At 48.6% G+C, this 26,584-nt stretch overlaps 3 protein-coding genes across 8 annotated transcripts in view; 2 read left to right on the top strand and 1 right to left on the bottom strand.

Moving 5' to 3' along the window:
- Nucleotides 1-5,528, top strand: part of CCDC9B (coiled-coil domain containing 9B) — a 62,924-nt gene extending 57,396 nt beyond the window's left edge. Inside the window, exon 17 of one of the 2 annotated variants that reach the window (XM_068194529.1) lies at nt 2,556-5,528. The gene's annotated coding sequence lies outside the window, so the exon portion shown is untranslated. Of the gene's footprint in view, nt 1-294; nt 551-2,555 lie in introns of those variants that run through there. The other variant, XM_068194528.1, reaches the window with a different exon arrangement.
- Nucleotides 5,246-6,272, bottom strand: INAFM2 (InaF motif containing 2). The gene has a single exon (XM_068194533.1). The coding sequence runs from the start codon at nt 6,127-6,129 to the stop codon at nt 5,737-5,739; it is 393 nt and encodes a 130-aa protein (XP_068050634.1). The 5' UTR covers nt 6,130-6,272; the 3' UTR covers nt 5,246-5,736.
- Nucleotides 6,273-11,329: 5,057 nt separating this feature from the next.
- The window catches only part of PLCB2 (phospholipase C beta 2), a 35,182-nt gene continuing 19,927 nt past the window's right edge, over nt 11,330-26,584 (top strand). For 3 of the 5 annotated variants that reach the window (XR_011000315.1, XR_011000314.1, XR_011000316.1), the window contains exons 1-6: nt 11,330-12,579; nt 16,054-16,131; nt 17,678-17,746; nt 24,919-25,059; nt 25,726-25,805; nt 26,076-26,129. Coding sequence is in view for 2 of the 5 variants with exons in the window: in XM_068194519.1 (XP_068050620.1) it covers nt 12,496-12,579; nt 16,054-16,131; nt 17,678-17,746; nt 24,919-25,059; nt 25,726-25,805; nt 26,076-26,129 (506 nt within the window). In the remaining 3 variants the exon portion in view is untranslated. The remainder of the gene's footprint in view (nt 12,580-16,053; nt 16,132-17,677; nt 17,747-24,918; nt 25,060-25,725; nt 25,806-26,075; nt 26,130-26,584) is intronic. The other 2 variants (XM_068194519.1, XM_068194517.1) reach the window with 1 other exon arrangement.

Raw genomic sequence — 26,584 nt, 5'->3', positions numbered from 1 at the left:
TTGTACATCAGGTCTCTGACCTGACTCTTGGTCCAGTCAGACTGAGTCATTACCAGCATTTCCCAGGAACCAGCTTGCCTCATGGTCCATGGAACACACAGTCTCAGCTCAAGAGCTGTTGCGCCCCAGGAACAGTTGGACACATGGCCAGGCAGGAATTTTTCATTGCCCTGGTCCAGCACTATGTTGAAGAGATAAAAAACCTTACTGCCCTAGACTCCATTCTGAAAGGAAAACCATCACGGGTCCTCCATTCCCTCCTTTTTTTTCCCTTTCTTCCAAGTGACTTTGCAGGTAATGATGCCCAGGAAGGACTGAGTCTGATCCAGGCTCTGGGAATGGGACTGGACAGCTTGTGCCTGTTCTAAGTGTATTTTTTCCTGCTCATTAACACTTTGCTCAATGCACTTTGTTTGGTGCCTGGGTTGTGATTTTTCAGACAACTGTGGCTTAGCTGTTTCTTCTTTATGGTGAGAGAAAAAACTGAAAAGTTGACAAATCTGATGTAGAGGGATTATTTATATGAAATAAAAGTTGGAATGAGGAAAAACCTCCTGTTTCTTACTATTTCTCAGTTCCACATGTAGAGATTTCCAAACTGAATCAGTAATCTCTACTTTTTAGAGCAACAGCTCCAGTTCAGAGCAGCATTTTTTTTTTTTACCTTTTTTTTTACCTTTTTACCTTTGGGAAGCATGAACTCCTGGGCTAGCTCAGCTTCCTCACCACAAAAGCTCCCTGCAGCAATGCCAGGAAGATGAGGATCACTTTTTCATTGAGGCATCAGAGCCATCACCTCATCACCACTGCACTTTTCTTGCAAGCAAATGTAAGGGCAGCTCACAGAGCTCAGTCACCTGCCTGCACAGGACCTCTTCCTTCCCAGCAGTGGCTGGTAGTCAGGGATTTGGTGGAAGTTGTTCCAGCTTTTTCAGACACAAGGGAAGCAGCAGCGCTCCCAGGCAGAATGCTTTTTCCTTCAAACCAAAGGATCAGCTGGCCACTAGACAGTGTTCTTTTCCTTAAAAATTTAGACATCAGTTTCAACACAGCAACTCTGTAGCTAAAACTATCAGAATTGATCCCAGACTAGTGAGTCAGCTCTTGCATAAAGAAGGTTAATTTAAGAAACTTCAAGCCAAGGACAAAAATACATTTGGATAAAGTTGGAGATAGTTGTTTCCAAAGCAATTACTGAAGGAAGCACAAAATCCTGACAGCAGTTCAGCTCTCCATTCCTACCTGAACAAGTCCAATACCTGCAGCAGGAGCATACACAAAGACACTAAGCAGTGAAGCCCAATACAGAGTCTCTAGATATAAAAATAACAGAAAATTTCCCTGGTTTTCCACAGCGATCTCCCTCCAGATAAACTGGTTGCAAGTGGCAGAGGACACTGGCACTTAGCTATCAATTTTGTATTTTAGATGCCTAATACAGTAATTAGTGCTTTTCAAGTCAGTGGGAGGCCCAGAGTAACAGAAGGATACAGCACTGCTGGGAAGTTCAGGACATTGCCTGCTGCCTTCCCTGGAAAGTTTGTACAGCAACAGCTCAACCAGCTCCCAGGCTCTGCAGCACTGGCAGGCAACACTGGGAAGTCCGTGGCTCATTCCTGCTCACACCATCCCAGTGCAGTGACACAGCACCTGGCCAGCTTTCCCAAAGCTGCCTCTGAACACGTGTGGAACAGCAGCACAAGCCAAGCTTCATCCCCTTAGCTTCATGCTCCAGCTCAGCTATGACTGTTTCTTACACCACTCCCCTCTCTGTGTGCTGCAGCAGCTCCAGGACTCAGAGCCAGCTGTTGATAACACCCCCCTGAGCAGCCCACCAAGATCAGCTTTCACTTCTCTGGGGGAAATCCCCGATGCCCAGAAGCAGCCACTGATTTTATTATCATCACTACACCACACAACTGCTTTTCAGCTACGCTCAGGGATTAAGCCAAGATTCCCTGTCAGAAATACTGCACAGGAATCTGGGATTAAGATGATGTGCATTGCATCCCATGAGCCCGCAAGAGAACGAGCATGGGGAAAAAAGAGCTTTTAGAGATGGAAACGTGAGCCAGCTGCTGGAGCAGATTACATGCTCCAGTAACTCTTTTTCCTGCTGTTTCCCTTCCTTCTGGTCCCTCTGCATGTGACTTAGACTAAATGCTGTCCTTGGACAAACTGGGCTCATTGGGACAAGACCATTGTGCACTGGCAAAGGGCAGGTATTAGATGTCTACCACAAAAGCAAAAAGCTTTAAGGTATTTCACTCATATTTGAGTATTTCCTTCATTCAACTGACTTCCAGACATCTTCCTTCCTCACCAACATGCACACATGGGAACATGGCACAGCTCTGCTGGTAGGTGACACACGGGACAGCAGCTGTGTGAAGGGAATCCAGCAACCCTATCCAGCAATTCCAAGGAATCAGCATCTTGAATCACAAGGTTACAGTCATTTCTACCTGGGAAGCAACACACAACCCTGTGCCTTGTCGTGCCTGATACAATCACACTAAGTGAACCTGAATTTTTTTTTTTTTTTTTTTTTTGAGGAGCCATGAAGGGAAAGGGTGAACTGGAGCTGAAGTAACACAACAGACGACACAACCATCTGCCTTTTAAACTTCAGCTTTACCCCAGACTGGTGACTGCACCATTTTAGGGCACTAAAGCAATTCTGCTGAGATGCAGATGACTGTCTCAATACAAGGACAGCAACATAATGCAAAAATTCCCAGTCCAAGTATCTGTTGCAGCCAATCTACTTCCCAAGAAATCCCTAGTGCCCTGAATTTTAAGTTAGCTTACACCTAGAAACCAGTCCAGATGAGCCATTTTTGTTACTAGAGTATTTGCAAAGTACACTTAGTCACCGATTTCTTCGACAGTCTGTCATGATGAGAGTAAGAAGCACAGCAACGGGCTCATCACAGGCTGGCAACAGCATCCCAACGGGAACACATCTGCCTCCAGAGGGCTATGCCTCCTGGCTAGGAAAAGGATGGGGAAAAGATTGTGGTTGAAGAATATGGGTCCAGAAGATTTGGAAAACCAGGCTGCTGCAATCACCAAAGCTCCCTGGCCATTAGGCCGGCAGCCCACAACCCTTCTGCATCTTCCCCAGGCAGCTTCCCCTCGCTCGCACACTCAGTACAACCGGAGTGAAGCCCCAGGATGCTCCAAAGCCAGTTGTAATAGGTACAGAAATAGCAGCATTTCACTGAAATCTGTTTGTCAGCAGAGGAGAAGATGCAAAAACAGTCTGGGAACTCACCAAGCCTGCACTTTCCTACAGGAATGCAGACAGCCACAACCATCCTCATACTGGCTCATCAACTATTTTTAGCACCAGAAGGGGAGGCAGCCATCAGTGAAGGGCCTGTTCCCTTTGATCCAGTGGATCTGAGCACTGTCTCTGTCCCAGAGATCCTTTGCTACCAAAACCACAAACCAGGTATAGAACTTTACATTGTTCCTGCTCCTGAGTACAAGGCGTCTCTCAGCAGTTACATGACAGGTTGGAAGAAGGCCACACAGCCACTTAATTCCATTCACTTCCTCTCCCACAGCAGCCAGGCTCTATTAGTCTTCTGAGAGCAACTGTAGTTAAAGTGAAGGACGCTAGGAAGCCCTGGGCACTCAGCACACATTGGATGCACCGTTCAGAGCCGCTAGAGTCACCAGCTCCAAGCTGCAGGCTAGCAGCAGAGAAATCCCAGCATCCATGTCATTGCACGCAGCTTTATTTATCTCCAAGGTTTTACAAGTTAAACACAAGCTCCTTCTCAGAGACACTTCCCAACTGGTTCTGCATTACCACCTGAGCCGAGAAGAAAACTAAACTCACCTGGCACCCACAATGAGCTTGATTTCTCTGTCATTCATTCCTCCCTTGGGAAACTGCAGGAACTTTCCCCCACAATCAAAGGTGTACCCCAAGGCCAGCAAATGGCATTGCTGTTACCAGGACCCAGAAGTGCCATGGGCGTGAGCAGCCCCACAGAGAGGGATCAACATGCTGCAGGGAGAACCACCAAAGAAACACAATCCCCCACTCACATCACAGACACCCGTGGGGCCCGGAGCCGGTGCTGCTCCGGGACACTCAGCCTTCCCCCTGCAGATGAACAGGGAGAGCAGAGAAGCGGCTCGGGAGGTGACAGCTGCAGGGCACCCGTCTGCTGACACAGTGCTTCCAGCTCTTCCACCTGCCCCGCAGGAGGGTGGCAGTGATCCCATGATTTTGGCTAAAGTGACTAAGTGGGATCATTTTGTCCTTCCCACTAGCTTTTTGTTCCAACACAAAGCATTCCCTGCATGATCCCCAGAAAACTGGAAAGGAGGAAAGGAGGGTGAAAAGGAGATCACAAACCACTCTCACCTAATTTCTCCCTGCAAACCCTCTGCTCCTGGTTCTACCTTTCACAGATGCTATAAAGGCAATGCCCAGCTGATGATGCAGCCTTAACAAACCACCACAGTCCCAAACTCTGATTTTGATATGAAACAGCTCTTTTCAAGCAGCCAAGTGCCGTATTTTATGGTACCTTTGTGATCTACACAACTGAAATACGTATGCCACATTACACCACATTTGCATCCCTCAGCAGAAGGAATCTGAACTGCTGTGATTCTTTCATAGGGATGCAGCACAGCCTGGCAGCCTCACAGATTCAGCTGAACCCATCCATCTGGAAAGCAGCAGCTTGGAACAACATGGCTCTTATGGTTTCCTAGTTTATATCCCACATCCCAGAGTCATTAAAGGCCTTTTTTTCACTCTGCTCATGGAGGAATAGAAGATTTCTGAGGACCACAGGGCAGGAAACCATGGAGCTGGGAGGACAGCCTTCCCAGGACTCACCAGGAGCTGCCTGGGCCAGACCTACCCTGGTTCCGCACACCCCAGACGTGCAGGGACAATCTGTAAGCGCTGCCATCCCTCGCAGGCAGCAGCACGAGGGTACAACCACGCCGCAGCTCAGAGCCCACCAGCACCCACCGCCACAGCTCCACCTGCTCTGCCAGCACAGATCAAACCTTTCCAGCACCACTGCTTCGTTTCCACAGTTAGCCACGTACAGAGGTTTCTCCAGCCTCACCTATGGAGACCAGTGACAAATGAATCAACATCAGAGACCACAGCTGCCCATTGCAGTGGCCAAATTTTTGCTACTCAGACCCCTTCCAGTTCAGCATTCCTCCTCCCACCACCGAAGAGAACATACTTTGTTACAGAGACTTTCATATTGGGAAAATATTTTAATATAGTAAACAAGTCAATTTACCTTCCACATATTTTAAATAAGTTTATGCTCATCGTTAAACAAAACTGCTTTTACTTCAACAATGGATTACAGCCTCTAAATTCGTATTGTTCCCAGCTGATCCTGTAAATAGCGAGGAATTTTGGACACCGATATCCTTGTATAGGTAACAGACTGGCATAGACAGCGCAGGAATTCAATGCGGGTTCAAAGGGAGAAGCTAGCCCTGGTGAGGAAGAAAACGAAGCCACAAAATTCCCTTTTGAGGAAAAAATCGGGGGAAAAAGAAGATACCGCAGTTCCACCGAGTGCAAACGGGGCCGAGTCAGTCTCCAGGTCAGTCTCCGGTCAGTCTCCACGGGCGCTGCACGGTGCCGCAGGGACGGGCGAGCCATCGGTCTCCATCCTCGGCCGAGTTCCGCGGCCGCATCCCCGGCGGCGCGCGGCCTCCCGCGGCCCGCCCGGCTCAGGGGCTGCCGGCGCCCGGCCCGCTCCCGGCCGCGGGCGAGGGGGACGCGGCCGGCGGGGCGCTGGCGGCGGGGCCGGGGCCGGGGCCGGGGCGCGGCGGCGCGGGCGGAGGCCCCGCCGTAGGTCCGGCGGGCGCGGCGCGGAGCTGCGCGGGGGTGGCGGCGGCGCCGGGGCCGGGGCTGGAGGAGCCGCCGCTGCCGCGCACCGGCTGCCAGATGAGGCTGTAGTAGACGGCGAGCACGATGGCGGCCAGCGAGACGGAGAGCACGTAGGCCAGCACGGTGGCCAGGCGCACCCACTTCTTGTTGGTCTTGGCCGCCATGCGCGCCTTCTTGTCCCCGGTGTAAGTGGCGGGCTTGCCCCGCTCCGCGCCCGCCTCCTTCTCCTTCATGGGGGCCCGGCCCTTGGCCCGCTGCTCCACCGAGCCCTCCGTGCTGGCTCCGGCCCGGATCGGCCGCCGCCGCCGCTCAGGACATGCCGGTACCGCCCGTGCTGCCACCGGTGCCGCTGCCCGCGCTGCCCCGCCGGGGGCGAGGGGCGGAGCGTAGGGGGCAACCCCGCCCGGAGGGGTGGGAACGACAGGAGGGGAGGGAGGGCAAGGGAGGGGAGGGGAGGGAGGGCAGGGGGAGGAGCCCGGGCCACCTTTAAAAGGAGCCCCCTCCCCGCGCCCGCGTCCCCTCGCCCTTTAGCCCCCCCCGAGTGAGGGATGGCCGGTGAGCGGTGCCCTGGGGACGTGGGCAGCGCCTGCCGAGCCGCACGAAGGCTTCTGGCACGGCCTCCTGGAGCGCTGGAGGAGGTCAGGAGTCTCCTCTCTACCTTGGCTTCCCGACGGAGTTACTTTTTGCTGTCTCCCCGACGCAGGTATGTGCTGCCTGCACCTCTGTGAGGCTGCAAGGGTGCCCGAGCCAAGCGGCAGTTTTTCAGAGGGAACGACTGCCTTAGTTTTGTCCAAATTGGGCTCTTCCCAAGTCCGTTATTAATACAATCTATACCTCCTCTTAAGGTATGCCTTCACCTTACTCCACAGGTGTTAGTTCCCTACAAAATTGTTCTGTTGTTATGTTCAAAAGACAACTAAAATGCTGTTTTGAGGTATAAATGAGATTTTTTTCCTTTATGGTGCAAGAAAATTACTTTTGAGAATGATGTAGTTGCACCTTCTGCAATCATTTTCTCCCTCCCTTCAATCTGAGGTCAGTCAGGTGTAGTGGTTGCAGCAGAAACCTCTTGTAAACTAGGACTTGTACATCTGGAGGAGGCTACAGCCACTGAAAAACTGGCTGTTACCCAGAGGCTTCCCCAAGAAGACATATTATGGAATAAATAGAGTAGCTGCAAAATAATTGTAATTCTTGGCAAGGGAATTTGTAGCAACTCCTACAAAATGGATTTTCTAGTAATTTGTCAATGTGTTTTCCCTCAAGGATGGATTTGCTCCAGCTTCTTTTTGGTTCAGCAGGTGAAATGATGATGAGTTACTGCCTTCCACAAGCCCCTTCCCTGTGCTCTTGCTTAATTCCTGTTAAGAGGCAGAGAGTTGGCATGTACCAAGAATGCCTCTGGGGCTTAGTGAGGTCTTGACAGTTTTTGCCTGGTGCTTGTCAGGTTGAAGTACTGAGGCCTGAACAACAGGCCCTGTGCCAAAGCTGACCTCTCGATGAACCTTCCAACCAAATGTTATATGTGTCCACTCATAGCAACCAATACCATTAGCAATATGATTGATGTATCTGTTCATTGTCGAAACATGTATTCACCTTTCCCTATTTAGGAACTGGATAAGGCTGGATGTGCAGGAGAATTGTTGGAACATTCCCAACAAACGTACTGAGTGTCATGGGCTTGCGATGTTCTGCCTTCAGCCCAACAGCTTCACCTCCTTGTTGCATTTATTTGTGACTCACTCATGCTGCAGTGGAGACTTGCCCTTCCTAAAACACACAGTTCTATTATATTGTTCACGAAATTTGGTGTTCTTAAGGCTCTCTTCTCCCTGCCAACCCTCTGCTTTCAGGGCTTTGAGTAAGACAAGGCTTGTGTTCATTAAATGTGAAGTCTTGGCTTTTGCCAAAGTCAGGTGAAAGCTTTTCATTTCATTGTGGACAAATAACTGTGAGCTTTTCTCCAGGCAGCTGTGAGCAGGTCTGTGCCTTCTTTTCTAAACAGAACTCCTTGCTAACAACCACCCCTAAAGAAGCTGCAGTAATGGTGCTTGCTTTGTCCTTGGGGTTTTTGCTAAAACACCAAGCTGTGCTCTGAGTGGACTCCTGAGGTGCAAGACTGGAGCTCTGCGGTCTTGTAAAGTCAGTGACTATGTCTGACACTAGACACAGCTTGCAAATTATCCCTCTCTAGGATTCTTCCTAAAGATCACAAAAGAGATCACTTGCTGGAGACAGTCAGGGGTACGTGATGCACTCAGGGACTCCTGTCAAGGAAGGAGAGCTGCAGAGTCCCTAAACAGCCTTCTTCCCACCACTCCAAAAACTACTCTGCAGGCTCCTGTTCTTTATAAGCTCCTTTAATTTTGACTTCTCATGTCTGAGGGTCCACTAGAAAGCTTGAATTCTGCTGCTGCCTCTTGCAGTGGGATGTTTGTTTGCTCTCCAAGGGCCCCTGAAGGATGTAGCTAAATGAACCTGTGTTATTGATTTCCCACAATCACAGTCAGTGAATAGCCTCCCAGTGCTGCAGGATAGGAAAGACTTAATTAAGGGAAGATTGCTGGCCTGAGATAGATTCTCTGTTTCTAAGAGTAGCAGAATACTGGATGGGATGCCTGGGACATCTCTCTGAGCTGTGCAAAGGCCTTTGTAGGGGAGGAGGAGAATGCTGCAGGTTGAGGCTGGATATTATGGAAATGAGAGCTTTGGCCTAGCATGTGGAGAAGTGAAGTTTGTGTAAGGGTCAGGGAAGACCATGGCTGACACCCGTTCAGTTTCGTGAACTGAGTAGGCAAACAGTTGGAGTAAGTTGGGCTGGTGCAGTGGGAAATAAATGTTGATGAGCTTAAGAGCAGAATGGGACTTCCTCCCCCAGTATCCTGATTTCCTGTGCAGTGTTTTGTACTGGAGGTGAATACAGGCAGGAACTGGCTGCATCCATCTCCAGGTGTGGTACAACTTGCTTTCCTGTTCTTTTTACTCTGCTACTGAAGTGTACCATGAGATAGGCATGTTTGTGTGCCACTGCTCCTCATGCTCTTCTTTCCTGTTAATGACCTGTCTTGGAAAGTCTTGTTCTTTTCCCAGCAGTCAAGAATGGCATGGTTCAGGCAGCCCTGGGCAGCAGTGACCTGGCACTCACTGTGCTGCTTGGAAATACGCTGAAAGCCGTCAGTGCTGTAAACACAACACACTGCCCAGTGAGCAGTTAATGATAGGCCTAACCATGTCTTGGTGGTTGGACAGATAGTTTCTTGGGGTTTGGGGTTTTTTTGCATAAGACCTCACTGCTTTTATGGTTTTGTGGCATCTGTGGCATCTCTGTGCCATAGTCCACTGCCCTCTGACTTTTGCAGATCAAGCTGAAGAGTCATGCCGAGAGCTGTCAGGAGTCCTTGGCCTTATGGTTTTGGCTCGAAGTGGGACACAAGATATGCCCCTGTACACACACTCAGCAGTTCTGCTCCCCAGGGTGGTAAGAAACTATTAGCTTTGTGGTCTTAATGGCCTTGTTAATCCTTTCCGGATTGCCAGTGTTCCGAGGGCAGAGCTGCCACAGGAGCCGTGGGATGGGCTGGCATTTGCAGAGCTGGGAGTTCATTGTGACACTGATGTGCAGTGTCACAACTCTTCACTAGAGGACAGCATTACACATGGCAAAGTAATTCTTCTGCAACAATGCTGGGAGAGATTTCTTACGGATTTTCTGTGTGACAGGAGTAAACTGGGGTGGAGGTTACAGTAATTTGCTGGAAGTCAGGAGGGAGGTTTAATGATGTGGCTTAAATCAGTGTCTGGAAACCTTGTCTCCTAAACCCTGTCTGAAGGGTGATGCTGCCTGCCTTGCTGCTGCATGCACCCTGGGGGAGGTACAGGCTGTTGGATAGGTAGCACAGGAAGAGAAGAAAGAGTATTAAATTAAAGAAAGGGAAATATTTGCATATCAAAACTGTTGCAGTAAGTGGTGGGTTGCCTGGCAGGGAAGGTATGGGAGGAAAGCAAGGAGATAGAGGGATATGGGATGAGTGTGCACTGGGTGATGGGCCTTACAGGAGAGAGGAAATAAAGGGTGGTTTGAATAAACAAATACTGCTGGAGTGCTGCTGTTTGTGCCTGCTTCTGGTGTTGGAGCTCTCTGCAGAGGGCAGGACTGCTGCTCTGTCCTATCGGGGCTCCATCAGCCATCTCTGCATGCAAGGGATGGAGGCTCCTACAGAGCAAGGAGTGTGAAGTGGAAGATAAGGAGGCTGGGTTGGGCAAGAGGAAGGGAGCTGCAGCTTTTGTGACAACCTTTGTGCAAGTGGGGGTTTGGCCCTTGCTGTTGGGCATCACGTGGCCTTGCAGGGCAGCCACCAACTTGGGCACTGCTCTTCATGCTGCTTGTGTTTGGTTGGGTCTTAATTATGATTTCATTATTCATTGAATTAAGATTTTACTTCTTAGGGAAAGCTGACCTTGAGCGACATGTGCGTTAAGCTGTGGCAGGATTCCTGCTTACTTTGTTGACGAGGCAGAGAAAGCTGATGAATATCCGGGTGTGAGAGAAGGACAGAAGCAGCCTCTCGGTGAGGCCCTGGCAGGAAGGCACACTTGGTTCACAAAGCTGTGATAACTGATAATAGCAGTCAAGCCACGGGATCCAGTAGCTATGACTGATCTCACCTGCCCTTGGCAGTACCAGGTGGCAAAGCTCACCCCACCTCTCACTGCTTTGCAGCTGTGACCTCTAGGGCCTTCCTGCAGTGCTGTCAGTGTTCCAGAGGCTGGGAGGACTGCAGCACCTCTGAGCAAGATTAATACTCTATTCTCTCCATTGCTGCTCCCTAATTTAAAGGGAAGCAAACCTGAAGCTGCTCTGGCCTTGCAGAAGAGATCGGGTGAGTGTAGAGAACTTTCATTCCTCACTACACCCTTTGTCATCTTCTGCTGCTCTGCTTGGGAGTAACCACCTTTCCTGAGTGTGGGATCCTGGTGACACTGGCTTGGCTGGGCCTGGAATATCCCAGTGACCCTAAGGAAAGAGAGCCAACAGCCTTCTGTTGGATAGCCAATTCCTGTAAGTGCAAGACTGGTAAGTGCAGAAAATGCCATGGGAACTGGAAATGTGGAAGCTGTCTTATTCCCAGGATTTTTTTTGGCAGGTAAACCCCTTGAAAGACAAAGGATGTTGCGTTTGCTCAGACTTCTTTTCCTGCAGCAGGGAGGTCTGATTCCTGCCTTTATTGTTTTACAGTTGGAACACTTGCTAGAGTTCCACTTAATCTCTCCTGCCTCATGCCACTAACACCTGAGAATGCCCTTAGGATTCCTTCAGTGACCATTCCCCAGCTGTCCAAGCTGCTCCGAAGTGCCACACTTATCACATCAGGCCTGGAAGAAAGGAAAGAACAAAATATGCAGCTGGGTCCCCTTGCTATATGGGGGGGGGGTGGGGGGGGTTTGTTCCCCACCTCCTTCTGTGCTACTTTTGCCAGCAGCTTGTCCCTTTGAGCAGTGGCAGCCTTGGCTTTGATAGGAGATGAGGATGACATCCCACAGTGTGCCTGGGAATCCGCAGCAATCATAGCACAGTTATTTCCACTTGTTATTAGTTGTAGGGCTCTGCCGCTAACTAAAATTGGTCTTGCCCATGTCAGACCTCTTCATAAGCTGCTCTCCAGGTTAGCCAGTGCCCATTAGCCAGTAGAGCTCCCTTCTTCCTCTGCTGCTCACATGGAATTCCTTTGTTCCAAGGTCAGGAGCAGAGACTTGTTTTGGCCCTGTTTGCCTTTAACCTGTTCTGCTTTTGGCCAGTTCTCTGTTGCTTTGTCACTATAATCCCCATTTTGCCCACCTCTCCTGTTCCGTGTCCCATGTATCTGCCGCAGAGCCAAATGAGTCTGGAACAGCGCAGTTCCTGGGACTCTGGGAATGTTTTATTTCATCTGGGGAATTTCCAGCTGCCCTGCTGGTCTGTCTCACTTTGAGGCTGACATTCAGAAGAGCCCATAAGAGAAAGGAAAACTGTTTTAGACTGGACAGTGCAGTGAGTGGCCCCAGAAATGGAATCTGTCCAAGCAAGGAATGAGTTTGTTTCCTGGGACATCTGGCCTCTTGCATGAAGGGGGCAGTCTGCTTGTAGCCAGAGCTGAGCTGCTCCGCAACCACAGCTGCTGAAGCAGTTGGAGCGTTTCTGGCAATGCCTGTACTTCGTCAAGAGAGCATTTAAGGAAGTTGAGTTGCGGAAGTTCACTGAGCTGGGTGCCTCACCAGCACAGCTCCAAGGAGTGGATCCCTCCCGGAGGAACAGTGGGTGTTTGTGCCCACCAGCACCCCAGCTATCGCCAGCCTTCCTCTGGGTGACCTTGGGTGAGGCTCTGCTTGCCTGGAGAGCTGTTGATTTACAATGCAGATTCATCGCTCCTCGCCTGCCTGTCCCTGCCCCTCCTAAATTGGGCTGGGATATAAGAGGTTGTTTGCTCTCCGATGCCAACCGTGGCCATGGCAGAACGCCCTGCCACGTGAGAGGCAGAGATAGAGGAGAGGGGGCTAAGGAGGAGTGAACTGTGCAGTTGCTCTTGCTTCTGGTAGCTGAGGAGCACATCTGCAGGACCATGTCTGTGCTGAACCCTATCCTGCAGCCCACGGAGGTGAAGGAGTACCTGTGCAAGGGCGACCGCTTCTTCAAATGGGATGATGTGAGTACTGGGGTGTTCCTTCCCTAGGCTGTGCCTGTGGTGGCAGGGAGACACTGGTTGGGTCACAGTTTGTGGGGAGGCTGGGAGCCTGTGTTCAGTGGGGTATCCCACTTGACAGCAGAGTTCTCTGGACAGAGAGAAGGAACTGGGAAGAGCAGGAAGGCTAAGGACTGAAGTTAAGGGGATGTTGTGTGTATGTAAGGGGTTGAGGATATGTTTTCTACACCTCTTGTAGTGGAGGATGGAAACAAATGGAGTGCCCTGGGTCTGTGTGTCCAGCCCTCAGGAAGGTGATTGCTGCTGGGAGTCTCTGTGGGGTGAGATGCAAATGCCACATTTGGACTTTCTGGAGGAGCATGAGGGGTAGGATCTACTCCAGAGCAAAGAGCACACATTGCACTTTGCAGATAGAGATGAAGTCAGGCTCCAAGTTGCTTCCTCTTATGGCCCTGTTGCCTGAGTGGATCGGGGGTGAGCCATGGCCTCCCACGCCTGCCCAGCCCCTGCGTCTGGGAATGACTGAACAGCAAAGGGCCTGTGCTTTAACAGGATGAGGCCTCAGGGTGCTGCAGCAAGCTGCTGCTCTCTCCAGCTCATTGTCCTCTTTACCTTCAAAACAGCAGCTTTGCAGTCACTGCCTTTCTGTGTGAGAGGAAGAAAATGTAGAGCAGCAGCAGTTCATTGGAATGTAAGAATTTCCCTCCTCACTTTCTAAAGAGGCAAAGGAGTGCTTACCCCAGCACCCACAAACCTGAGCAGGAGAAGAGCATCTGCCTATCTGTGCTGTCTGGAGATGGACTGTCTGCTGTTGAGCATGAATGTTGACAAAAGGGGGAAAGCCCAGATTACGCTTATTCACAAGGATCTGGGTAGATGGTTCATGCGGTGTTGCAGATGAGATGATCAGAAGAAGCCTGCAGCAGCAGTGCAGGAGGGATTTTTGCAGTTTTGTGGGTGTGAAGCTGGAATAGAGTGTTAAGTCCCCAAGGAGCATATGGAGGAGTGGATCAGATCACCTGTGTGCAACATCAGCGGGGTGGTCCAGTGGCACTGAGAATGAGAGCAGTGTACTGTGCAGCTGGCAGGAAGGACGGATGTGAGGAATATGAGTTGGAATATGGCTGCCAGTTCCCCCATTAGCAGTACATAAACAGGAGGATGACCCCGGGGTACAGTGAAAAGCACAGCCTTCCTCTTTCCTGTGGGCCCACTGCCTGCAGAGTGCACTTGGGGCTTCACAGAATTCAAAATCTGCTTTCCCAGAATAACAGTAGCCAAACTTGTCTACAACTTCTGATGACTTTGTGCTCAGTCCTTGGGGACCATTCTCCCAAGAATTGGAAGCTGTTAAGTACTTCACTGGGTATTCCTGGGATAGGTTCCCCTGAAAACCAAGGTGAGTCAGTTGGGCTTCCAAGACCCACCAAGTGTTTATTTCCTGCTGTAGCTGTTGATTAGTGAGCTCAATTCCCATCTGGCTCTTTCCTTAAGGTTTATATATTTGTAAGCATTTCTAAGTGGTTGCCTCAACTAAGTAGTTTACAGGCTTGATCTCCACCAATAAAGAAAGGCTTCTCCATGAGTGGACTATTCTGGTCACATTGCTCCATCGCATTGGGCTTTCCCAGTCCATGGTAAGAACAGGCTGCAGAGGATGATGGTGAGAGCTCCAGACTGCAGGATTGATGCACTTCAGAATTCGTGTGTTGTGTTTTTTGTATCTCTTTCAATTGACATGATTGTACTGTTGGTAACAGTTTTGAACTCCTGCCAGGATAAGTGAGGCAAAGGAGTTAAGGAAGATCAGATTGGCCTCTTACATCACTGTTCAGCTTGGGACTGAACTAGGGCCTTCCAGCAAAAAAGCAAACCCACACTTTTTCTACAGAGCCCTCACCTTGTCCAGCTTTGGTAAGGCACTGTCTAGAGGAGAGAGCAATGCATCCCTGACAGGCAGGACTGTTCTGACCTGTTTGACTGAGTTAGTTGCAGGACCTTGGGGTAAGGAGCAGTTCTGCAGTGCTTTGTTCAGCATCCAGCAAGCTGGGGTCCTAAGCAGACTGAAGAGGTGAAATTCTATTACATGGGTGGTAGCTGAGTTAAAGAACCAGCTGGGATCCCTGTCAGAACCCCAGGCAGGGCACAAGGCAGTAGCTGACCTCTTGAGTGGGGCAGATGGGTATGGATTTGGCTCGGTGCTGCCTCTGAGTCCTCATAGTAGAGTCAAAACTCTTCCTATCTCTGAAAGATTATGGATTACAGGATTTTAGCAGACACTGTTTGCTTTTTGCCCCACAGAGTGAGAAGCAGCCAGTTTGGCTGCCAGACCATCTTCTGCAGGATTGCCCATTTTCTTTGCTGCCAGGAGCTGCCCCGTCGGAGAGGCTGCCTGCACCCCCTGGCAGGCCTGGCCCTGCCTAGGAGTCTGGGTGGCAGCAGCTTCTTTGCAGCCTCAGCTTGCCCTCCAGAAAGCTGATTTGTGGGAGATAAGGGTAATCTAGAACATGGCACAATCCTCTCTGGTGGTACCGTGGGGCCTGTTCTGCTCTCCATGGCCATGTGTGCAGGGAGCCAGCCCAGAGCTCTAGGAACATGGACGTGGTGCTGGCCCTGGCACAGCAGGAGGAAGACAGGAGGCAGTAAAAGGACCACATATGATGTGCTGTGCAATGAGCACTTTGCTGTAAATATTGCATATGGAAATGGAAGCCCCTGAAAATACAGATACACTCTAGAGTGAAGTATGAGTTGAGTAAAAAACTGAAGAATCTGAGGCCAAGAGACAAGAACAACTTCCAAATTTCATTACTCGTTTCATATTGGCTGTTATATGTTTCAGCTTCCTGAATTGACTCTGGAGTCTTCCCAGAAATGGCTCTGTGGGGTTCAGGATCAGCCCCAAATGATTTCATCTGACTGCAGCCTCTGGTGTGGGTGTCTGCATAGCTGCTTCTTTCAATGGTCAGTGTAGAGAAGGTCTGTGGAGTTTCAGAATCCCCATCTAAAGCAGCATAATGATGCTGCATTGATGCATCCGCTCCTTGAAGCCTTCCTGACTAGGAGCCCAGATAATCTGCATGAACACCTGGATGGGAGATGCCATGGATTAATGCTTTCTCTGCTTGGCTTGGGTTACTCCGGAGCTTGTAGAAGGAAGCAGGTCAAAGGAGACTTTTCAAATGAAACAATGAATTGAATCTCCAGATACTTTGTTATCTCAGTTCTTTGTGTAGAAAGCTCCAAGAGAGCTGTTCTTGTTAAATGGACAGGTTAGGTGAGATTCAGGATTCAGCTTCCAGAGCCTCACAGGTGTCACTGTGGAGATGTCCTAAAATCCTTGGGTTCATTTTCATAAATCCCAGAGGATGTTCACCTGCCTGGGTCTGTATTTGAACTGGGAACCTCGTGTCCCAGGATGTTTTCTGCAAGTCACCCAAGGTGCCAACATTATTTCTTTTGTTGTTTTTTGGTCAGGAAACATCAAATGCGTCTCCTGTGATTCTCCGAGTGGATCCCCAGGGCTTTTATGTGTACTGGACCTATCAGAGCACGGTAAGTGCCGGGCCTGTGCAGCTGGGGCTCCATCCAGCCAGGTCAGGTTTGTGTGAGATGACAACCCTGCAAGAGCTCGAGTCCTGTACTTGGGAGCAAACTACCACACTCGCTCCTCTTAGCAGGGACACCCCACCAAGGAATGGGAGCTGGTCAGTGGCAGGTTGGTCTTCACAGCACCAGGAAAGTGCAAGAACTGAAGGTGTGAGTCTGGCCTTTCTGTGCCTTTCATGCTTTCACCTTTTTTGACTCCTGCAAAGCTCATTATGTGTCCTTCCAAGGACTTCATGGAGAACAGCTCTGATATGCCTGTCACCCAGCAAGATACAGGATTCTCCTAACCTGTACAGTGGGGCCATTAACTGACTCACTGGGGTTTTAGACATTTTAATTAAAAAGTAGTGACCGTAGTCATGTAGGCCTACATGGAGTCTGGAGAGCAAGTTGTGCTCAGGGTTATGTTTACAGGCTGCTGGAGCAAAACACAAGATGCCAGCTGTTGGAGGAGAGGGAGAGACAGCACATGGAGGAAAGAGAATTCACTTGCTCAGTGATGAGTACATCAAGTGATGGAGAGGGAGGTGGAAGGCTGGGCTTACTTCCGCTTTCCAGAGCAGGCTGTGGTTCGGCACTACTTCCTCCGCCTGACCTACATGCCATGGCAGAGTCAGACAGTCCTGCCCAGGCCCTGGCCAGGGACCTGCTGGGTTTGGATGAGCTCTGCCTTTCCAGAGATTGTGCCCAGTGCCAGCTGGGACCGGGCACTGCCGCAGCCACATCCCCTGAGAAGTGTCGCAACGCTGGGGACTGTCACGCCCTTTGATGTCTCTGTCACTCCTGTTCTGCTTTCAAGGTCCACTCGAGCCGTAGAATATCTGCTCCAATGGTTCCAGCAGAACAAAGTGAAGCATGAAGTGAGGCAAGGGGAGCTGGTGTCACCATGGAAAGGGAGATACTTCATTAGGATATCTGGGAAAGGGGCTGGGGGAAGGAAGCATAGCTGCCACAAAGAAAGCCAGACTGGAAAGGGTCTCACATTCCCAGAAAATGCTGTTGGTTAGCAGCTAAAGTAAACTGAACTGCTTTTGCACTAGGAACTCAGAAAGGAGCGGGATTAGGAGTAAAATTACTTCCTGCTTAACAATAAAATGGAGATACAGCCAGAAGACATGGCATCCACCTTGTCCTGTAATGTGATCTTGGAAAATAATATTATCTGCTGCAACAAGTATAATTTGTTCTCCAGATCCATGGTGAGAAGAAAAATTAGTAACAGAGGAAGGAAATTCAGGTTGGATATTAAAAGAACAAACAAGAGAGCAAGCCAGTAGTGAGGACACGGAGGGTCTGCCTGGGGAAGGCTGTGCAGTGTTCTCTGTGGGAATGGCTTCCCTCCCTGCCTTGTTCCTGCTGGGACAGCTCTTCCACAGGGAAAGACATTAAGCCAAAGCCAAACCTGATATACAGCTTCTGGGGGCTCTGTCATGGAGTGTTTTCCTTCCTCCTTTGTCTTTCCTCATTTTTCTTGTCCTTATTCTGTTTGTAGGAAAGAGAAATTCTGGATATCACCAGCATCCGAGACACGCGAGCAGGGCGATTTGCCAAAATGCCCAAGGTGAGGCCACAGCTTCTTTCTGTCCTGTGTTTCAGTGGAAAGGCAGGGCTGCCTAAGGTTTTGGTGGGCTCAGGTAGTTTGTCCTGGATTTCTGTAGGAAGAAGTTAGAGAGAATCTCCTCTCCTTACATCATAGCTATGTAAATACAGAAAAGCCATCTTGACTCTTGTCCCTGACCTTCCAGGGGCCCTCTGTGCACCCAAAAGCAGCACTTCCAGACTAGGATAGATGGGCTTATTGGAAGGAATATGTCAGAAAGCTAGGAAAACCAATTCCCCTTCCAAGTGCTTGCTGCTCTGGTAAGTCCTGCTGGAGACTCTGATGCTGCTGCACTGGGACACCAGAGCTGCTCTTGTGTAAGGATGCACAGGGTACCCACAAACCTGGAGTTACAATGCCATTCCAACAGTGTGTGCTGGATTTTTCCCTTTAAAGGGAAGAAAATGCATTTTCAGAAAAACTAGTTTGGTTTTTTTTCCTCCCCCATATATTTTTACATTTCCACAAGACCAGAGCTTTGTTCTCGATTTAAGTTATAATTGAAGCTTCTTGCAGCCCTTGTTAGGACTTTGTTTCTGGGCCTTTTTCTTTGTTTGTGTTTAACTTTTCCTTGTATGGAAAAGGCAAACAGAAAACTGCAGTAAAGCACAAAGGTGGAAAAGGGACCAAAGAAGTAAAGCTGATGCATCATGCGGTGACATAGGTGACTCTCTAAGGCAAAAGGGAAAGATTTTGCAATATCTCCTGAGCCTCAAGCAGCCTTTTGCATAAGTTGTGTGGCTGTTTGCTCAATCTGCTCTGAAAATGTCTCTTCAGAGCTCCCCAAGACCAATATTTCTCAAAATACCATAAAAAGGTGGGTGCTAAAGGCACAGTAGAGCTCAAGAACAGTACCCGTAATAAAAGTCATATTTCCTTCAGAGAAACTGCCTTTCTCCTTAGAAGTTCACTGGAATGGAACATACTTCAGTTTTCAATGAGCCTAAAACTTTGTCAGCAACTTGTTTTGTGGGAATTGTGCTTAAAAAATTCTGTCAGAGGTTGGATTTTCATTTGAGAGAATAAAATATTTGGGGCTGTTTGAGTTGGGGCTGCCTTCCAGATGAGGCACACTAAGGAAGAGGCTGACTTGAAGGAGAAGTATGAGATACTATTTTCTAGGGTATTAAACATTGAGGAATAACCTGTTGGCAAAATGAATTCATCTTTGACATAGATAATAAATTGCTGGGGGAAGTACTGAGGCCATGGCCGGATGTCCTGGTGGTAACAGGAGGCTGGAGAAACCTGTCCTAGATTTGAAGAATTAGTTAAGGAAGACTAATTGGAGAGTACCAGGAGAAGACAGCTTGCTAATAGTACAGAGTTAGGGGTAATAAAATCAGGCTGGTTTGTAGGAAGACCTTGAATTGCTGATTGAATGCTTGATCTAATAAGTGATATATTTTATACAGATAAAAATCAGTCAATGCACACAGAAAAAATCCCTCATCCTTCTGTAATAACAGGCCCTGAGTTGACTGTTGCTACTCAGAAAACATCGTGGGTGTATGGTAAAATATCAATGTTCAGCAGTATTTGCCTCCTAAAAGTAAATTGTATGTTAGGGATTAAAAGGAAATCATTAGGAAGTTGTGTACACCTCAAATGGATCCATATTTATGTGCAATTCTAGTGCACTCCCAAATTTGATGAGAACTAGAAAAGGTATGGAAGAGCAGCAGGATTAACAAAGGAATGAAGTGGCTGCTGGGGGCAGAGCATCTGAGTAGGAGGGGCTGTATTCTGGCAGAAGGAGTAAGGTGAATGGGATGTGGAGTGCTGTAATATCAGCAGCTGAATGGAGAAGGGGAGCACGAAGTGCTTACTCAGGGTTTGAAGCAGTTACTCAGGGTTTCTTCCAGTGCAGGATCTCCATATACGGTGGAATTTTCCAGAGGTAGGAGTGGCGCAAGCAGGAGGTGCTGCTGCTGCTGTCCCACCTCATATCACCATGCCATTGGTAATGCTTCCTGCACAGTCATGGAAATGTGAGTATAAAACATCAGTACAAGAAGGAAATGCCCTTAGGGGGTTATTCAATGTGAGATAATGCCTCTGGGTTAGGAAGCTGCTGAATCCTGGATTGCTGGAAGCTGCAGGAATGTGTCAAAGAAGTGCCAGTGTGTATGCCCTGTTCCAGCACTTTTCCCTAGGCACCTGGATGGAGCTGCTCTGTTCTAGCTGTTGTAATAGGCCAGGGATGGGATTTTAGAGCCATGGGAATTGGCTGGAGCTCATTTTTGAAGAACAACGAAGCAAAGGTCAAGCACTGACTGATTTATTAAGTATTCTCAGTGGGCAGAAGTGATGCACTTGATGACAACCTTTGTTGTGAAAATCCCAAGTGCTTTTTGAATTCTGCATTTTACAGAGACTCATTTGAAATAAGTCCCCTTTTTATGTCAGGGAGTTTTCTGGAATTCTGTGATAACATGTAGTAAAATGCACTAGACTGGCTCCTTATCCATCTTTTCCTTGTGGATCCTGGGAGGCCTTGTGTGGGCACTGAAGGGGTGTTGAACCAAGATGTGCCATCTGTGTCTGGAAAACTGTTATTTAAACATAGCTCTGCTATCCTTGATGCCTCTGGCTTAAAGCCCTCAGGGTTGTGTTCATTTGGCTCTCCTGAGAGCGGAAGTTCACAAAGGAATGCAGAAAGCAGGGAAAAATTCTTCACATGAACCACCACACCCTCCACATGGGGCAGCTATGTCTGGGGCGTTGTTACAAAAGGCATTAATATAAAAAACTGGTGTGGTGAAGCAAATAAAAATCTGTTTAGAGGTGGAAGGATGAACATGGGTGCTGTTCTGCCCTGTTACAAAATAGTGTCTTGGAATTGTTGTGGAATAGAACTGTTGGAATTAATACAAAGAATTAACTTGTTTCACTGCCTGAAGGTGGAGAAGAAATAAGCCATCGGCCTTATTTAGGACAAGGAGGGCAGGATCACAGCTGTAGAAAGAACTGTGGCTGGCACCAGTAATAAAAGGAGCATCCTTTCCCCTTTGCTGTGAGTGATGCCCCAGTCAATCTGCAGCTGCCCTGAGGCAAAGCTTGTGGCCTGGTTTTCCTGCAGGATTGTGACTGAAGGAAGTCCAGAGGAAGGAGAGTGCTGTATGGAGAGTATCTGTGCCACTGCTTTCCACAGCAAGGGGCTCTGCAAGTTTGGGCTGTGGCTCAAGGATGGAACCTGCCCATTTTCCAGTCCCATGGCGCTGACAAGTCTCCCTAGGAGTGGGTGGGTCACTGTGGATGTTGGGAGTTCCCTGCTTTCAGTAGCACTTTCCCACCACTGCCGAGCAGGAGGTTTGGGGTTTTTCTTTGTAACCTCTACACACAGCAAGAACAATAATACCAAAACAACCACGTGGCAAACCACTTGAGAAGGGACCTGCTGCCGTGTGCACCGCCAGCACGGGTCACAGCTGGAACCCCATCCATGGTTAAGGGAGCAGTAGTGCCCAGCAAGTGTGAAAAAGGACTCACTAAGGGCTGCCAGCCATAGGAGCAACCTCCAAATGGAAATGGCCCTTGCCTGCCTTCCCCAGTCCTCGCCTCACCACAGAGCAGAATCTTCGCTGGCCCCTCCTACACTGGGCTCCCCTGCTCACCCGCCTCTGCGAGCTTCTTTGAGAGCGGCTTTGTGTTTCTGCCGTGACTTTTCTTCGCGGATTTTTTTTTTTTTTTTACAAGGGGCAGAGCGAACTTTGGCGTGTGTTCAAGAGAATAATAAAGATAAGAATGAGCAGCGCCTTTGAACAGCAAAGAGACAAGATTAAAAAGCTATTGACTGTAGTTCAACAGTGTGCCAATACTGATCAGGCTGTTATTTATAGTCAGGTCTGTGTTTTCTTTTTGGTAATGAGGAACAATAAGGGCTGCTCCATTTGTGGGGCTTCTCATGGTTTCTTTTTTAAGGCACCAAGACCCTGGAATGCTGACAGAGAATAAAGGCCAAAATACATGATGTTTTAGGCCAGACTTCTGGGCTATTGGCTATGTCTTGGGATTTGTTTAGATGTTTGAGGAGGCATTGGCTTTGAGACAGGCATATTTTTTTAATAAAAACAAAACTTGTACTTTCTGATTGTCATGATTATAAACCAGCTTCATCCTCTGTCCACATTCTGTTGGTGTTGAACCTGGAGATGCAGCCTGAACTGCACATGTACAGGAAGAAAATGATACCAAAGCATTTCACTCATCATGTTTTGAGACGATAAAGTTGAAGCCAGTGGGACTGTTTCGGAAGCATGCAGGACAATCACAGTGCCCTCGGAGCTGAGCCGTGGCTGTGAGCCACAGGCTGTAAACACTGTGGGTGGTCAGTGGTTCTGCTGAGAACAGGGGATGAGCAGCTCTGGCATTGGGATTCAGCAACTTGTGAGCCCAGGATGGTGCTGAACTAAGTCTAATTCCAGCCCTCCAACTGGAGAGCGATCATGTGGAGCCATATGGAGACACCAGTCTGTGAGTGTGCAAGAGAGAGGCAGGTACAAGCCTGTGTCTGGCAAAGGATTTATAAATGGTGGAGCAGGAGAAGAGCAAGGAATTGGGCACATGTGAGTGATGACCTTTGCCATGCTGGGCCCTCCTGCTTCTGCTGTTGTTGTGCAGTGACATTCTTCTCTGTCCCTGGCCCTGGGTCCCTGCTGGATTGCAGAACACCGTGGGCTATTCTGCACCTGGGAATCTGATTTGCTGCATTTTCCAGTTCCTCTAGGTAAAACCCTGAGGGCTGAGAGTACTTCACTGTGGATTTTTGTCTGCCAGTGTCCCTGAGATGCTTGGCACAGGGACAGGTTGGCTCTCCCCATTCCACAGCCAGTATCTGCAGCATGGAGCAGCAAGGCTAACGGAGACAGGAGTGTTACCTCCAGAGTCAAAGGCATCCCCCAAATATCTTGGGCCTTCCTTTTTCCCTTCTGGCAAGCAAACAAGAGCTCTCTTCTCCAAAAGAGAAGACTGTTGTCCTAGTGCCACAAGACACAGCTCTGTCAGGGCACAGTGACACAACAGGTCCTGCAGTCAGTCAGCTCTGCCCCCTTTCAAGCAGAGAAAGGACCATCCCTCTCTGTCCTGTGTCTGCCTCTGACTCCTTGTTTATATTTGCATGAGAATTTGCTTCTCTCTGGACTATGGATCTCTGTACAGCTGAGAATTTAGGGAAATCAGGAGGGTGGGGTGTGAAGCACCAACTGACTCCACATTTCAGCCACTCTGCTAGTAGGTTGTTTTCTGCTTGTCTGGGGTTTTTTAAGGGGATTTGCTAAGAGTGTTTCCCTTCTGATTTGCATGGCTAATATGTGTGTCCTGCTTTTCATGCAGCAATTCCTATTTTTCCTTTATGGCTACTTGCAAGGTGCCAGTGATAATCCCAGAGTGAAGCTGTGGCACAAAGCACTAAAGGAGTGCAGGTTGTGAAAGAGCCACGATGTGGCATCAGGTTCAGAGCTCCTGCACACAGTCTCTGGTCCTCTCTCCACATCTTCATTGGGTGTTGGATGCATCACTGCCTGGATAAGGGCAAAAGTGCTCAGCTTGCTGGGGACATGAGGACAGAGAGATCTGGAGAGAGCCAGGTGACAAATATCTGCTAGAGAGCAGCGTGAGGAGAAGGAAGGGGTGGGAGGAGCCCCGGATAACAAATACAGGAAATGAGTTCAGCACAACCACAAGTTCACTATTGTTTGGGCCTCCTCTCCTGTACAGCCCTGGAGCTGAACAAATGCTGGTGCATTTGCAAGATGAAGTTAAGTTTGGAGTTAAAATCCCAACACTTTGCTGCTGGCACTGGAAAGTTGAGCTCCAACAAGGAGTTGCCATGAGCATGGGAAGGAGATGTGAGGAGGTGCTCATAAGGCAAGAAGAAGCCATTTTAGAAATTCCCATATAGAAAATAGGCAAATCATATTCCTTCCCTTCCCTCCTTCCAAATGCTCTGGGATTAAACAGGTTTCAGAGTTACCCCCTTGGAGAGGTGCTTTTCCAAAATAAGAGACAGCATCGGATGATCCAGAGTTACAATCCAGCCTGTCCTGTTTTTCTTAAAGATGCCTGTTTGCTACAGATGTGGCAAAATTGCAAATGCTCCAGAAATTAGGAAAATTGAAGTAAAAAAAAAAATCTGCAGTTCCTTATAAAACGTGTTTTCAGTTGTGTGTGTGACATGGTGCTGAAACCTGAAGGTGTGCTCAGATTCCAGCTCCAGTTTAACTTCCAAGTCTGACCTGCTCTAACAATCCCAGATTGTGGATTTTGCCGTTTCTAAAGGAGCAGGTGCTCTGACAGCTTCCTGTTTGCTTGGACAGGGATTTGTCCTGCACTTCAGATAATGGATTGCTGTGCTTTATTCTAGGAATGGAAATTTTTATCTTCCCATTATAAATAGCACCATCAGTAAAACACTAGGATACCTTGGATACCTTGGCTTAGTGACACCATGCATAGGAATGCAGAAAATGCTGAATAATTTAAAGGATTCTATAAATACTTTCATATGGTGCTGCAATCCAAGTACCACTAATCGGATGAGCCTTACACTTAACAAAACAAGTCTCTGGTGAGCCATTGCTGTAGGGTACTGGAATTGCTATGGAAAAAACCCCTACTACCAACTGACAGCAGGAGAAAATGGGGCTTGGAGGGGAAGAAGCCAACTCAGAAGTGACAGGGGGTCCCAAAACACATCTTTCTTGTGGAGGAAGGTTACATGTAAGGGTGTCAGACTAATACACTTTTTAGTGTGTGTGTTTTGATAAAATCAACTGGTTACACCCCTCTGGCACGAGCAGGCCAAACCCTCCCCTGCTTGTCTGCAAGTCCAGCCTGAAGTTCCAGAAGAAATTTCTTCAAGAGCAGTCTCTAGCTTTGACTTTTTCAGACTTGTACGGGGGTTAGTTATGGTGGTTTGTCCCACAGAGGATCCAGTAATGCAGACTCCAGAATAAAGATTAAAAAAAAAGGAAAGGAAGATTGCACTAAGCAATCTTGCAACCCTTGAGATGCTTTCTGTGAATTTGGGCCAATGTGTGTATTGGGGTCTGTTGTTTGTTTTTTTTTTTTTTTTTTGGGTACAGTTTACTCTCATTCTCCAATTACTCCCATCTGTTCTGTTTCTTTTGCAGTCCCTGAAGCTCCGAGAGGTTTTTAACTTGGATTACCCTTACAGCACCTTCCTGCTGAAGAACCTGACAATCGTATCTGGCCCTGACATGGTTGACCTCACTTTCCATAATTTTGTGTCCTACAGGGAGAATATTTGCAAGGTACTGGGGCCTGAGGTCTTGGAAGTACTGGGAACCACTAAGGATTGGGGCATTCAGTGGGAAGCAGGAAAGGAGAGGAGGAGACAGGACCCTGAGCTCTTTCAGCATTACTGACAAGGTTATAAACAAGGAGGTTTATGTTCCAGTCAGGTGTGGTATCTCCACTGTTCTAGAAGCTTCTGCCCTGCACAGAGAAGGAGCAGTAGAAGACTGGTCACTGTTGTCTTTCATGTGTTTTGTATGGATGAATAGGCTGCTGAGAAGTGGAAAAGTTTCAGCTCCTAGTGTTTATAGGCAGGAGGAAGGTGATAGAGACAAGCCCAGAAGTCTCAGGATAAGGGGTAACAGTTTTAAACTGGAAGAGGGTAGATTTTGATGGGATGTAAGAAGAATTTCTTCCCTGTGAGGGTGGGGGGCCCTGGCTCAGGGTGCCCAGAGAAACTGTGGCTGTCCCATCCCTGGCAGTGTTCCAGGTCAGGTTGGATGGGGCTTGGAGCAACCTGGGATAATGGAAGGTTTGGCATGGATGGCAGGACGTGGGACTGAATGGGCTTTAAGGTCCCTTCCAACCAAACAATTCCAGGATTCTGTGCCCTTTCCATGTTTGCTGTGTACTTCTTGGAGCAGTTCAATAGAGCCCAACTGCCTCTGCCCTGTTTGTTCCAGGACTGGGCTGAGGATATTATGGCTATTGCCCGGAATCCCCTCATGTACAATGCTCCCCGCTACACCTTCCTAGAGAAAATGTAAGTCCTTTCTGAGAAACTTTTTTCTCTGAAACATCCACGTCCTGCTCTTTCTGACAGTACTTGAAAAAAAGACTTCAAAGCATCCAGGTCCCTCCAGACCAAGGCCTGGGTCATGCCAAGGTTAAGCCGATGGTCTGTAGAACACCGATTTTTAGTTCACTGTTAGATTGTTTTCCCAATTGTATGTTTCCTTTCTTCTCACTTAGTAGGATCTCTTAAGATTGTACAAATGCATTTTTATAATCTTGTTTGGGTTTTTTTTCACAGTCTAGTGAAGCTGAAGTTGCAACTGAATGAGGAGGGAAAGATTCCTGTCCGGAAGTGAGTGTGGATATTTGTTTCATTGTGTGTTCAGTCAGACTACAGGCAGAGCAACTGGTGAGAGGATGGTTGCTCAGTGGCTTCAGCTGTCTGCTCTTCCTGCACCTAAGAGGCAGAGAACTTTCCCTCTGTGTCGAGGCCATGGAAGTGCTCCTGCTGCACCTAGGTGACACATCATTTGAGTCTGGAAAGGAGACTTTGTGGCCTTCATCTACAGCAAGAAATGGCTTAAATGGCCACAGATATAATTTCCTGGTTGTTACCATGAAAAAACCAACAAAACACAGCAACTTTGGTAAAATTCCGATCACAGATTATTTCAAAAACCTGAGCTGAAAGGTGGATGAGGTGTAGGATTGTTTCCCTTTCCTGTAAGGAGTTCTCTATATGGAGAGCTCTTTGCTGGATTTCCCAGCTCCCCTGCAGCAGGGCTCCCTTGCTTTTCTTGTCTCCTT

This window comes from Anomalospiza imberbis, chromosome 6 (assembly GCF_031753505.1).
Source record: "Anomalospiza imberbis isolate Cuckoo-Finch-1a 21T00152 chromosome 6, ASM3175350v1, whole genome shotgun sequence".
NCBI classification, from domain to species: Eukaryota; Metazoa; Chordata; class Aves; order Passeriformes; family Viduidae; genus Anomalospiza; species Anomalospiza imberbis.
Note: the sequence above shows the minus strand (reverse complement) of the source record. Positions and strands in the feature narration are given on the sequence as shown.

What these genes read in the sequence shown, in the direction of transcription:
- INAFM2 (XM_068194533.1), bottom strand. Translation starts at nt 6,129, where the DNA reads ATGAAGGAGAAGGAGGCGGGCGCGGAGCGGGGCAAGCCCGCCACTTAC.